This window comes from Schistocerca piceifrons, chromosome 3 (assembly GCF_021461385.2).
Source record: "Schistocerca piceifrons isolate TAMUIC-IGC-003096 chromosome 3, iqSchPice1.1, whole genome shotgun sequence".
In the NCBI taxonomy this organism is placed as follows: Eukaryota; Metazoa; Arthropoda; class Insecta; order Orthoptera; family Acrididae; genus Schistocerca; species Schistocerca piceifrons.
In genome coordinates this window covers 530071365-530086557 of record NC_060140.1, presented here as the reverse complement: position 1 = coordinate 530086557, position 15193 = coordinate 530071365, and the positions used below count along the sequence as shown (strand labels likewise).

The window sequence follows — 15193 nt, the reverse complement described above, 5'->3', positions numbered from 1 at the left end:
ATGACTAAATAGACACAAATGAACTGTCTGTCTGCAAATTAATGTGCCATCTTTACAGTGAGTGGCAATCTCTTCTTTTCATAATATTGTTTAGGTTGCAAGATGCAGTTTCCATTGTTTGATTTTAATTTTTAAACAGTAATATAAAAGACCTAGAAAGCAGTGGATACGTATACACAGTAGGTGAAGAAGGTATTTCGATTAAGAATTGGCTCAATGCCCTTAAATAAGTAAAATAATAAAAAATGATGGTTTGTTTTTTGAAGTGGAAGTTTGAGTGTACAGTGAGATTTACAAAATATCACCAAGATATTTCTAGAAACTCAAATTCTCTGATTGGAGTACTTCATAAACCAGTATTATTCTAGTAAAATTATACAGTTTTGAAAACAGAAAAATTGCATCTACAATATTATGACACTTATTTTGGAAGGATTACATTGTAAAAATCAAACATTCTGGAAACACAATTTTGAATGAAGATAAATTTTTAATTATACAGTTTTCAAGAAAGAAGAGATATGGCTCTTCAGATTCTCCTGGCATACTTTGCTACAAAATAGTTCACAGGTGAATGGCTGAATGTCTTCATTCAGAGGGCGTGTTGGGCACTGACATCTGGCCATTCACCAGTGAACTATTTTGTCAAGATGAGGTCTATTGTAGAAACAAGAAAATAGAGAGCTTTCAAATTAGGTGTGTCTCAACTAAGACAGTAGGGTCAAATTTTCAAATGCACATTACTCTTACAGATTTTAAATTTTGAATACTTCTATAAATAAAATTTTTGAACATGAACTATTTATACTTTTATAATCAGCAATCATTGAACTAGACTCTGAATAATAGGGTCCTTAAAAATACAGCTTGGATAGGAATTTAGATATTTCATGTGTGCCTAGTATATGTCTTATATATGGAATGAATAGCAGAAAAGAAAAATACGAAGATTTACTTTAGGAGCAGCAGTTTAGCAAGTAGTGATATTCCTCCTTGAAGTGTTTCAAGGTACCCAAGTTGTGAGATTAAATCTGATTTTGGGCGTTAGGAATATGCCAGAGCTTCTTATGTATCACTTTAAGCTGTCATTCTTTCTGCACTCAAGACTCAAATGGAATGGGAAGCCATCCACTTAACAGTGGGTTGCATTGTATGGATGTAGATGTCGAATATATTGATGATTGTTACCTATTTAGACTGTACTTTGGGCATCATCAGGATGTAAAAATGTAAAAGGAGAGAAGGTCTGAATTAAATTGTTAAAATCTTTAAAAATTTTCCAAGTTTTACTTACAAGTGACATAAAGTAAAAATAAAAATACCCTTAGTTCATAGCCATACACCACAGGTAACATATGGTGAACATTAACCGATTATAACATGTTCTTTGGTTGCGTCCAAAAGAAATAAAAAGTAGTCTGTAGTGTGTATCTCACTTTTCTCCATAGGCAGAATGCAATTTTCTCCAAGTGTTAGTTGAAGAATATAAATGTAGTGGGCTTAAAGAGGATTATACCAAACCTGGGCGATTGTAGCTTGTAGCAAATGTAGCTTGTGACTTACTGAATATATGATGGAAACTATTGTGAGCCACAATTTATAAAATGTGTTGTGATAGTATTTAAATTTGTTATTTTTATCATTTTCAGATCTGAAATGGAGTGGGGTACAATTATTCTTGCTTCTTTACCAATCATCATACTACTGTTGTATTGGCACTTCACACGTACATTTTCCCACTGGAGGAAGAAAGGTGTCTTTTATATTGAGCCTCAGATTTTCTTTGGAAATGTGAAGGATAGATTCACCTTCCGCTGTTCCTTTCACGAAATGCAACTGAGGCTTTATAAGCAGTTTGAAGGGCATCCTTTCGCAGGTTAGTAGCTCAGACATGACTGAAATTATCATCATTGTTATTGTTGTTACAATTGTGTCTTACAGACCATCATGACACTCTTGAATCTTTTTAGAAATTGATAAGTATACAGTATGCAACAAATATGAGGGTTGGGACTTAAGTGGTGGCAACTATTCACAACCGATATGAAAGAGTTACATGTTTGCACCTGTTACTGTCCTTCAAAGTAGTCACCAGCATTGTGTGGAACCCATTGCCGGCGATGTGGAAGGCATAGTATACCGTTAGCAGAGCCTATTCTATTGATGGTGCAAATGAAGCGATCTACTGCCTGTTGAATCTCTGGAACAGTTCTGAAGCGAATGCCACGTAGTGGTTCCTTCATCTTTGTAATCAAATCAAAGCCACCATCACCTGTGACCAGCTTTGCGAAACAAGTGGCAACACATTCTGCGCAACCTACCCATCGTTTTGCACGACAATGTGTGGGCGCGTACAGCGCAAGCTGTGGCTGTTCTGTTCGGTCAATGGGACTGGGAAGTACTGTACCATCCACCATACTTGTGACTTTGATTTGATTCTGAAGATGAAGGAACCACTTCGTGGCATTTGCTTCAGAACTGTTCCAGAGATTTGACAGGCAGTAGATTGCTCCATTTGTACCATCAACAGAACAGGCTCTGCTAACGGTATACTACACTTTCCACATCGCTGGCAATGGGTTCTACTCAGTGCTGGTGACTACTTTGAAGACAGTAACAGGTGCAAACATGTAACTCTTTTGTATCGGTTGTGATAAATAGTTGCTGCTATTTAAGTTCCAACCCTTGTATTTTGCCATATAGTTGGCAGAGCATAAGATTCTGCTGTTATTTACAGATTTTGGCTCTCTTAGTAGTTCATGTTATGCATCTTGATTGGGTAATTTGTTAGGTACAAGTGTACATTAAATTATTAATAGTTTCTACATGTCCACTAGTGTGCTCAATAGTCTATTTGATCTAGTGGTGTATAATCCAATGTTGGTCTACGTGCTGTCTCATCAATCTGCACTCTACTAAGTTTACTTGTGACCACAGGTTTTCTGGAGTTGATCTGAATCGAGGGTGGTATCAATGTGAGAATTTTATGATCCAACAAAAAGTTGAAATTCCTAAATATCCTATAAATATTCAGTCAGTTTTGTGAGGACTGTCTGCACACTAGTAAATTATCAGTGTATTGTTGGATGAGACCACTTTCCCATATATAATCCAGAATCAATGAGTGAGTGTGTATCTTGCCATGCTGATATACTCATTATTTGATCTCAAAACAACTGTGATGACTATCGGCCACAAGAATCATAATCTTGAAGCTTGACTTGCAAACCCTTTGATCGAGGATCTTTGACATGTTTGTTTTTGTGTGGTTCTTTTTGCAAATGGTCAGGCTTTGTTTGTATCTGCTACATTTATTTAATAAAAATATTCTTCAGTGTACATTTTGTTGCTTGTTATTATTCCTTCATTGTACAACTAAAGGAAGAGAATCACCACATTGGTGACTCTGGACTCATTTTCGCCAATTATTTCAGTGACTACGTGTTGTGTGCACACTACGAACAATGAACCATAAGCTGTATGACACAATGAACCCTTTTCACCTGCAGACTTTGAATCACAAGTGCATTTTCTTCCTCATGCGACACAAGTAGCGGGCCGTCTAACCTATCCAGGTTCACAATGGTGTGAACCAAATGCATCATCTCCAGTGTTTCCACAAGATCACATTGACCTAGGCACTCCACATGTGTCACACATGTTTTTGATTGAATATCACTGCCCATTGTGGGAATAATATGCTGCATACATTGCCATCGGTGCCCAACAGCCCCCAGACAGGAAGTTATTACACTCAGCATCACACTCGAGGTACTATTAATTTGCTACTTTTCTGTACTACACATCTTCTGTTATCACCTTTCATACTCATAGATGTACCACCTGTGACAGCCTACTGTGCCTTCCATGTTCCGTGATCATGCCCCCCCCCCCCTCCCCCCCCCCCCCCTGCCCTCCTCAATACAGGGACGTTAAGCAATGCACTCTTGCAGCACACAAAAGTCCTCTGTCGATGCATTCATTGACTATGATTGTTCCTGCTACATTTGACAATTGTGCTCTTACACCTACTGCATTGTGCACCCTACATGTCCACCATATTAAGCCCCTCACAGAGACATTGAATGATGGTGCTCTTGGATACAACACATTATTCAATCAAGATTTCATGTCAGTGCCTTGTCTCCCTTGAAGTCTCAGGGTACATTGATCCAACTCCTTCATACACAATAATGTTCTCACCCGCACATTCCCTAAGCTGCCCCCCTCCCTCACTGCCCCCCCCCCCCCCCCTCCCCAGTTTGGACCTGGTTTGTACTGGTTGACAACCTTTCTTTTTGACCTGCATGCCATCACACATGAGGACTCATGCTTTATCTGTTTGGTGAGCCATCTACATGGTCACACTGATCTTATCAGTGTCCTCGTTCTCTACTTGCCTGCTCTCTGGAAATACTCAGCTGCCAAAGCATCGATAATCTGACATCTATCACACCTGCCACCCAAAGTTATTTGCCACATAAATCCATGAAGAAAGATTTCGTTTGTGTCTCCACCCCAACTTTGGGACTGTCTATGGGCAGTGGTCGATGTGCAGTTGTCTGACATCGCATCACGGACATTGTGGCCCATTCAGGTACCACATGAGCCTCAACCTCAGCTTTTTTCTTATGCTTAAGATTCTTTGGGACTAAAGTACACCTTTCAGACAAGGCTTATGGCATCCTTCATCATAGGCACCTGCTCGCCAACCCCTACGGTGTGTGGAGGCCAGGGTTGGTAGTGCTGATGACCCCCCCCCCCCCCCCCATTCAGGCTTTTGGAGGCCATAATTGTTACTACTGATGACCCTCCCTGCATTCAGGCTTTTGGAGGCCATAGTTGGTACTACTGATGACCCCACCTGCCCCCATCCACCTCACCCAACTGGCAGAGGATGCGAAAATCATGCACGGCACTCAAGACACCCTGGCAGAAATCTTCACACACTACTGTACCTACTGCTCAGCCATTCCTGAGTAATGCTGAGGTCTCTTCTGAGCACTTGGCTGACTAACCATGGAATCCAACAGTTGTTGTGCAGTCAGCAGGGAATAGTCCCCACCCCATGTATCCCCTCTGTTGTTTCACACTACCTTCAGCAACACTGCACAGAACTGCTGACCTCCCTGCATGTTCCTAGATTTTGCTCATGGACCAGTTTAGGTGCCCTGATCCACACCACCTCAACAATGCACAATGCACGATGAACATCACCTCTTCTTCTGGGAGCCATCTCTGCATGGTAGATCAAGCATCGGGCATATGATTTCTTATTGAACAGGTGTGAAGGCCAGCATCATTCCTATCACATTGGCCCCCAATCATAAATCACCAACCAAGCTAACCTTATGTGTGGCTAACAGCTCTAATTTCACCATCCTCGATGCTGCAGAGGTTCAGGTCCACCTCACTCCTAATCTTCATTTTTATGGACTTTCCATGTCACAGGTGTGGACAAACCCACACTGGGGATAGACTTCCTTAAAATTTCAAGTTATCACCCAATCCAATTGGCCTCATTGCTCCACAAAGCCTCTGTCTGCCTAGTCATGGGCTCATTTGGCTCTACTCCCTTTTTCCCCTCTAAGGACCCCCCACGTTTGCTCTCTCTCTCTCATCTCTCTCTCTCTCTCGCTCTCTCTCTCTCTCTCTAAGTGCTGCAAACGAATGGCTTAGCTCACCACATCATTGGTTGAGCTTACGCTCAAGCACCCTGTTTCTGATGCAAACAGCACCATGCTTCACCAACTGATCAATGCAACATCAGCGCAACTGGTGTGAGGCTCATTAGACACTATGCCAACTCTCTGTCAAGCATTCATCGTGCTCTGATGACATTTCAGTAGCCATGCCCATGCCTCTTCCAGTGCCACCTCATGTACGGGACTGCTAGGTCAATAACACTTTGCTGATGAATGATTCCTTCTGGTGCTCCCTTCCCCTCAGACCAACAATGAAATTACTCCCACATGTTCACATGCTGGATGTGTATGTACAACTGCTAATGGTACTCATTACAGAATCAGTATTGTGGGGGACAAGGCACACCCCCTCAATCCCAAAAAACTGTGCCATGCCAAACCAGTTATTGGTGAACTACTTGATGCAGGCATTTTATGCCAGTCAGATAGCAGTTGGTCTCCTCCCATGCATGTCATTCAGAAGAAAATGGTCTATTTCACCTGTGTGGGGACTAGCAAGGTTCTGTACTCACACACTATTAAAGACAATTATACAATTCCACACGTTCAGTGACTTCACTCAACTGCTCAATGTGTGTTCAGTATACTTGATTGGCCCAAAGCTTACCAACAAATTTCCATATTCAAGGATGACATCCCCAAGACTGCTCTCATTATCCCTTTTGGACTATTTGAGTATTGTCTCGTGTCATATGGTCCCAAAAATGGGGCCCAGACTTGACTGCAGTTTATTGATTCATTATTGTTCAACCTCCCACCTGTGTATGTCTATTTGGATGACATCTTGATTTTCCCCCTCCCCCAAAGAACAGGAACAGCATTTGGCATGAGTCTAGGACACACTCAAGAGCAATAGTGTCAAAATTAACCATGAGAAGTCTCAATCGTTACATGACAGTGTAACTTTTCTTGGCTAAATGGTATCGGCTGAGGGCATCTGTTTGCTATCAAACCCCATCGATTTTATCTGAAACCATCCTCTGCCAATGGACTTCCATGAATTGCAAATTTCTGCCGTCATCACATCTCTTATGCTCCTCAATCTAGGCACTGTTCACTGACACCCTGATTGGTAAAAACACTTTGGGCTCGAAGACATCTGATGGCCACATCTCCGTCACAGCCGACATGAGCAGTACGTCAATAGATGCAGATTTGCAACAGCATATTGGTGATACTGCTGAACCGCTCTGATTTGTGTCCAAGAAAACCTCTCCTGCACAGCACAAGTGGTCTACATGACTGCGAACACCTCATGATCTATCAGACAATGAGACATTTTCTTGACAGTATCGAAGGGCATGAGTTTACTGTCTTTACAAACCACTGACTGCCTGCAATGCCATACACAACCCGAGCAAAGACACCCCTCCCCGATGACTGTGGCACGTAGACCTGTCAGACATTATTCAACAGACATATGCTATATACAGGGTGTGTCAAAAAAATGTATACACACTTTGAAGCATCATAGAAAATTACTTCCCGTTCTACAATGTTAAATTTCTGGAAATGGAAAGCTTAAAGTCCAATTGGAAAAATAAATGTACTTTGAAAATGTGATTAATGTTCAAACTGGTGGCCTTCAGCATCAATACATTTCTGAGTACGAGTCACCACAGATTCCATACATCGTACCAAAGTGTTCAATGAGATTTCCACACACACTGCCTGAATCTCATTCCAAAGTGTGTCCAGGTTACGTGGTTTACGTTTGTACATCTCATCTTTTACTGTGTCCCATAAGAAGAAATCCAGTGACGTGAGGTCTGGAGAGCATGCAGGAAATTTGATTGGTCCCCTGCGTCCTATCCACTGGCCTGGCACATTGTGATCCAGGTATGCTCATACATCCCTATGATAGTGCGGTGGGGCGCCATCTTGTCGGAAATAAAACTCATCATTACCGTATAATGCACGAATGGCAGGGAATATGGAGTCAGCAAGCATTGTTAGGTACGTTTCTCCAGTAACAGTACCTTCAAAGCGGAAGGGCCCAATGAGTCCCCTTGCAGTCAAACCACACCACACATTTACACCAGGCAAATTCACAGCCTTTTCAACTGTAATGTGAGGATTATCTTCAGCCCAGTACACACAATTGTGCCTATTGACAGTTCCATTGAGTTTGAATTGGGCTTCATCTGACCAAATTATGCTACCCATAAATCCCGGTTCACATCTCACCATCTCCTGAACCCATTCACAAAATTCTAACCTTTGATCTGGATCGTCGTCACTTAGCTGTTGCACCAGCCTTGGAATGTACACACGAAACTTGCCTTTCTTCAGAATGCGTAGCACACTACTAGCACTTACATTACTCTCACGTGCCGCTTGCTTTGAAGATTTTTGAGGCGAACGCTGAAACAGTTCCAGGACTGCAGTTGTGGAATCATCACTTGTAGCTGTACGAGGTCGCCCTGATTGACCTTTATGCACATCACACACTGTTCCATGAATTTTGAATTTGTCTCGTAGATGTGTAATTGTTAACCTTGAAGGTGGTTCTGTACCATACTCACTTCTCCACCGTCTTCAAACCGCAGCTACATTCTCAAACTTCCAGTACCACTTAATTATCTGCTTCCGCGCTTCAAAGCTCAATCGCATGTCCACCATGTTGCAGTTACATCCTTGCCACTGCTGCCACCTGTTGAAGAAACATAACATTACTTTCTCACTGGTATTTAACCATGTAGAATGGGAAATAAATTTTCTATGACCGTTCAAAGACTGTATACATTTTTTTGACACTCTCTGTATTGGTACTGATAAAGTTGTTGTTGATTGCCTGTTCTGCATGAATATTATAACATACATCATTGACATGGACAAATTGGCCCACCTGAAGACCAGAAGACCAATGAAATCAATTTATGACAACAAACACTATTATTGACAAAATTATTTAATTGGATAGATAAAAGATCTACTCACAAAGTGGCAGCAGAACACACACATAAAAGACGGTTATAATGGGCAAGCTTTCGGAGCCAGTGGCTCTTTCTTCATGCAGAGAGGTTGAAGGGGAAGGAAGAGGGATGAAGGAAAAGGACTGGAGAAGTCTAGAGAAAGGGGTATATTTAGGGAAAGTCACCCAAAACTGTGGGTCAGAGGAGACTTACCGTACAGGATGAGAGAGAATGACTGATTTGTTGGGGACTGCATCAGATGAGATTCGAAAACCTGAGAGGTTAAAGATGGAAGACATTCTAATATGCAGACAGTTATTACTGCTTAAACGTCATGAATGATTTATTAAGAGTGAAAAGCTAAGTGCATTGTATGTAACAGAGGTGGGGGGGGGGGGGGGGGGGGGCAGTGAAAAATAGTTGGGAAAGACAGTGAAAGATGCAGAAAACTAAAACGGAGTGAAGCAAAGAGTAGTTACAGTGAAGAAATGATGAGACAGAAGAAATTAATGTAAATTAAGGCCAGGTGGGTGGCGAGAACCAAGGACATATTGTAGTGCTAGTTCTCACCTGCAGAGTTCTGAGAAACCAGTGTCTGGGAGAAGAATTCACATGGTGCCTGTAGTGAAACAGGCACCGAGGTCATGAATGTAATGTTGTAGAGCATGCTCCACAACAGTATATTGCGTGTTATAGGGCTGTTGTACCTTGGCACCCATCTTCCTATCTTCCTATCCTATGGTTCCTACCCCTGTGACCGTCCCTGCTGCAAGACTTGGCCTATGCACCCTCCTACCACAACCTACAACAGCCCTATAACTGGCAAAACATATACTATCAAAGGGAGAGCCACCTATGAAACAACACATGTCATATACCAGCTGTTATGTAAACTGGCATGACTGCCACCGTATTATCAATTAGGGTGAATGGGTATAGGCAGAGGGTGTATACTGGCTTTTCATCAACCTTCCAACCTCTGCAATATCCTTGTCAGTCCCTATACTTCTTCTGCACCCATCTCCTCACCCCATGGCTCCTACCCCTGTGACAGTCCCCGGTGCAAGACTTTCCTCATGCACCCTCCTACCACCGCCTAATCCAGCTCTGTAACTGGCAAAACATATACTATCAAACTGAGAACCAAATGTGAAATGACATGTCTTGTACCAGCTGTAATGTAAACAATGTTCTGCCTTTTACATCGGCTTGACTACCACCCAGTTATCAGTCAGGATGAATGAGCATAGGCAGAGGATGTATACAGGCAACACACAATATCCTGTTGCAGAGCATTCTCTACAACATGACATTCAAGACCTCCATGCCTGTTTCACCACATGCGCCATCTGAATTCTTACCCCCAGACACCAGTTTCTCAGAACTCCACAGGTGGGAACTAGCACTACAACATGTCCTTGGTTCTCGAATTCACGTTGGCCTTAATTTATGAGGGTCCCCTGAATGCGATGCACTTGACCCAGCGTTTCTGCCAGTCTCCAAATACATGTTGGAAACCATTTTTTGAGAGGTCCTTCAAAATCAGTTCCGCAGCCTTCACCACTGCTTCTGATGATTGATAATGCCTCCCACGAAGGTATTTCTTCATGTTAGGGAATAGAAAAAAGTCACATGGGGCTAAATCTGGACTATAGGGTGGGTGAGGGATGCACTTCACATTGATTTTTGCAAGATATTGAGCAACAACATTGACAGTATGTGGCTGCACATTATCATGGTGCAGCAATCAGTTTGCTTCATGGAAATGGGGTCTTTTGCACCTGATATGAACTTTTGCAGGACATCCCTGTAGTATTGTCCAGTCACTGATGTGTGTACAGGTACAACATGCTGATAAACCATTCCATGAATATCAAAGAATGAGATGACCATAACTTTCCCAGCAGAAGCAACCACTTTTGCTTTTTGGGGGGTTGTTGATGAAGGGAATTTCCACACTGAGGTTTGCTGTTTGCTTTTAGGATCACAATGATGTAGCCAAGTTTCATCAGCAGTGGTTACATTTGAAAGAAACTCCAGATCTTCCTCTAACATCAACTTTAACTGCATGCAGACCTGCATGTGAATGTCCTTTTGTTCGGGAATCAACAGTCTTGGAACCCATTGCGCACAAACATGTGTCACGTAATTTTTCTGTCACCAACGTGTGGGTGGCACCCAATGCAATGTTCAGTATTTCAGAAAGTGATATTAAGGTAATTCATCAATCCTCTCTCACAATGACAGCAATAGTGTTGATGTTTTCTTCAGTCAGAGTAGTAACTGGAGCACTGGGTCCACCTTCCTTTGAAATTGATTGTCTCCCCTCTTTAAACATATTAAGCCACCTTCTAACTGTGCTGTAGGGAAGAACAGACTCTCCATAGGCTCCTGTAACATTGTATAGGCCTCAGCTGAAAATTTGTTGAGACAAAAGCAGAATTTCAAAGCCGCATATTGTTCCTCGCATGTTACCTCCATTGCAGCAGTAGGTGATACTGAACATGTCTGACCTTGCCTGTCTCTCACAGGTGGGAACCAGGAGTCCCAACAATGAAACTACTATGGCATGCTTGTTGCACATTAAGCTAACAGAATATCATAAGGTTAAATTTTAGTGCGAAAAATTATGGACATTAAAAATTATGATAATTCTTTATTGAACAGCCCCCGTACATTAATTTCTTCCATCTCAGCATTTCTCCACTGTAACTACTCGTTGCTTCAGTCTGTTTTAATTTTTACATCTTTCATTGACTTTCCCATCTATTTTTCACCACCACCTCTCACCTCTCTGATGTACAATACACTTAGCTTTTCATTCTTATTAACTCATGCATGATGTTTAAGCAATAATCTCTGTCTGTATGTTACCTGTCTTGCACCTTTAAGCTCTCAGGTTTTCAAATCTTGTCCGATGCAGTCCCCAACAATCAGTCTTTTCTTCTGATCCTGTACGGTAAGTCTCCCCTGACCCATAGTTCTGGGTGACTTTCTGAAAATCTACTCCTTTTCCTAGACTTCTCCAGTCCTTTTCCTTCACCTCTCTTCCTTCCCCTTCAATCCTTCTGCCTGAAGAAGGAGCCACTCGCTCCGAAAGCTTGTCAGTTACAAATGTCTTTTATGTGTGCATTATGCTGTCACTCAGTGAGTAGATTTTTTTATCTATCCATTTAAATAATGAATATAATAGAGGGAAACATTCCACGTGGGAAAAATATATCTAAAAACAAAGATGATGTGACTTACCAAACGAAAGCACTGGCAGGTCAATATAGACACACAAACAGACACAAACATCACACAAAATTCAAGCTTTCGCAACCAGCGGTTGCTTCATCAGGAAAGAGGGAAGGAGAGGGAAAGACGAAAGAATGTGGGTTTTAAGGGAGAGGGTAGCGAGTGTGTACCCGTCCTTTTTTCCCCCTAAGGTAAGTCTTTCCGCTCCCGGGATTGGAATGATTCCTTACCCTCTCCCTTAATACCCACATCCTTTCGTCTTTCCCTCTCCTTCCCTCTTTCCTTACGAAGCAACCATTGGTTGCGAAAGCTTGAATTTTGTGTGATGTTTGTGTTTGTTTGTGTGTCTATCGACCTGCCAGCGCTTTCGTTTGGTAAGTCACGTCATCTTTGTTTTTAGATACATTTAAATAATGCAATTGATTTGGCAGACAAGCTGAAGGACACAGAATGCACACTGATTGTTGAGCCACTCCAACTGCCAGGCTCAGCTACCACCAATGTGTGTGCCGGCCAGTGTGGCCGAGTGGTTCTAGGCGGTTCAGTCTGGAACTACGCGACCGCTATGGTCGCAGGTTCGAATCCTGCCTAGGGCATGGATGTGTGTGATATCCATAGGTTAGTTAGATTTAAGTAGTTCTAAGTTCTAGGGGACTGATGAGCTCAGATGTTAAGTCCCATAGTGCTCAGAGCCATTTGAGCCAACCCAATGTGTGTGACACTTTAACAGGTACCTCCAATCAATTGTATCTCCCCCTCTCCAGCAAGCGGTGTCAACTCCCTACACTCTCTTGTTCACCCAGGCATTAATGCCACTGCTAAGCTGGTTACCAAACAATTAGCGTGGCTGGGGTTAAGAACAATGTCACAATTGGATGCGAGCTTGTGTTCCATGCCAGAGAAGTAGAGTTGGATGACATGCACAGCTCCATCTAGGACAGTTCAGCATTCCCAAAGGACACCTATGTCATGTACATATCAACATTGTTGGCCTCCTCCCTCCATTCCTCCTAGGGCTTTCGAGATAAATTCTCGGTCATCAACCAAGTCTCAAGGTGGGTCAAAGCCATTCCTTTATCTTTTATAATGGCTGCTTTGGTTGCCCAAGCCTTCGTCAGCTTCTGGAGTTCTCATTTTCGTTGCCCTTCATCTGCAATCACCAACCAGTGCCACCAGTTCGTATCCTCACTGCTCACCAAACTTTGTGAGCTGTGCAGTGTTGACAAGTTCCACACCATTTCCTACCACCCGCAGAGCAATGGTATTGTGGAGCATTGGCACTAAATCCTTAAGATGGCACTCATGTGTACGTGTGCAGGCTTTTGTGACCATTGTCACTGAAGTTAAAATCTTTTGGGTTGTTAGGCCATGTCACATTTCTTTACACAATTGACGTTTTGATCCCTCTGCTGGGATCTCCTGCAGGATCTTGCGGTAACCACTGAAGATTAGGAGTACTCAATCTTTCCAGGTGAGTTTGTTGGACACTTACACCTCACAAATGAAGATGAGCTTCCTGCTCTTGTTGATAAAATATGTGAATAAATTTCACAAGTTCTTGCTCAGGAAACTGCATTCTGTACCATGAGCAAAAAGATCTTGCAACCTGCAATTATGTTATGCTTCGTGACGACTCCCTCTGTGCATCTCTCCAGCCTCAGTACTTGGGCCCTCACCAAGTCCTTGACCAGGGTCAGAACACACTGGACATTGTGCTTAACAGCAAATACGAAAGTCTCAATAAATAGGATAAAGCTAGCATGGTTGTTAACAGGTGATCTACAGTTCTCTGTTTGTTCCCACAGCTTTGCAGGCCACAGTCGATGGCACTCCTCCATGAGACACAACTTGTGGAGTGTGTGATGGCTTCACCTCCCAGTGAGACACCCCTCCCCCGCCACCTCCCTCACCCCCTCTCAATACAGTGTACAGTGTTTACTACATCACAGACATCACCCTGGGTGATCTCTCTATTGAGGTTTGAGACAGCACTGTCTTCATTTTTATCATCCTTCCTTCAATGCAATACAATGCCTCAGCGACTCGCATACAGCTACTGAAATCCTTTGAGCTCCCATCAGACACTGTAAGGACATCCTAGTGGCCAAAATCTCTGGTAACAGCATCCTCTCCATTGTCATGCCACTCCACTCACCACTCATGGACCTCACTCCACGTGACAAACCTCCGTGCTACTGCATGGCACAACTCCTTCACCCACCTTTGTAGCTTCAATGTTTCATCATGGATAACATCTCCATTCCTTCCCTGTGCTCTGCACTACCTGGAGGGAGAGGGGGGAGGGGGGAGGGGGGAGGGGGAAGGGTCTCTGTGGTGACTATCCACCACAAGAAACATCATCTTCGAGTTTGATTTGTAGACTCTTTGATTGAAGATCTTTGATATGTTTTGTCTTTGTGTGATGCTTGTCTTCAATGTTCACACTATGTGTGTATGTGCTACATGTATTTAATAAAAGTGTTCTTCAACATACATTATGTTGGTGATTGTTATTCTGTCATCATAAAACTAAGGGAAGACAATTTTCAAACAGCATTCAATGGTACACAGCTAACAAGTTGTAAAAATGTCTGTGTATTGATATGCCCTAACTCTGTCACTCACAACCATGTCTTCTCCACAATAAACAGGACCACACTGTTTACCTCACATCCACATAGATGCTATGCTTTTGTTTTGTATTCATAAAGAAATATGTCTATGTGATAGCTCTGCCATAATTCTCGGTCTGAGCCTTTTGAAAACTTATTTCTAAGTCCCCTGTTTGGCTGTGGAGAACACACACTTCCACTAGTCCTTAAATCCTGAAGTGGACACTCATTCACTCCGTAAATCCTCCTTTGGGGAAAGCACTTTTCTGTCCAAAGGTGTTGCATTTATTTATTTGTCCTTGAAAGAACATTTATTGAAATTAGTATGTTTATATACAATTTATATAATTGTCTATCTACCTTGTGTAATGTTACACATTTCAAAGATGTAATGTCAACCATGGATCAGTTGTACATGAACCATGGACTTTGCCATTGGTGGGGCAGCTTGCGTGCCTCAGTGATCAGTGATACAGATTGCAGATAGTTGTACAGTAGGTACAACCATAATAATAATAATAATAATAATGTTTTATTTGTCCATAATAACTTTTACAGTCGTGGACATAGTCAGTCAGTACATACATGAACAATAATAATAGTTTAGTAGTAGAAATAAAGTACATACAACATTAAAAATCCTTGATGGAGTACAAACATTTAGCAGTTAACAGATGCTTTAATTTTATTTTAAATATGTTTCCTTTTAACATTTTTATGG

At 42.2% G+C, this 15193-nt stretch overlaps 1 protein-coding gene across 3 annotated transcripts in view; it reads left to right on the top strand.

The window, feature by feature from the left end:
- LOC124788045 (cytochrome P450 9e2-like) overlaps positions 1 to 15193 on the top strand; it is a 124599-nt gene that overhangs the window by 51047 nt on the left and 58359 nt on the right. For all 3 annotated transcript variants that reach the window (XM_047255108.1, XM_047255107.1, XM_047255106.1), the window contains exon 2: positions 1650 to 1876. In XM_047255108.1, the coding sequence (XP_047111064.1) occupies positions 1657 to 1876 (220 nt within the window). In that variant the 5' untranslated portion in view covers positions 1650 to 1656. The remainder of the gene's footprint in view (positions 1 to 1649; positions 1877 to 15193) is intronic.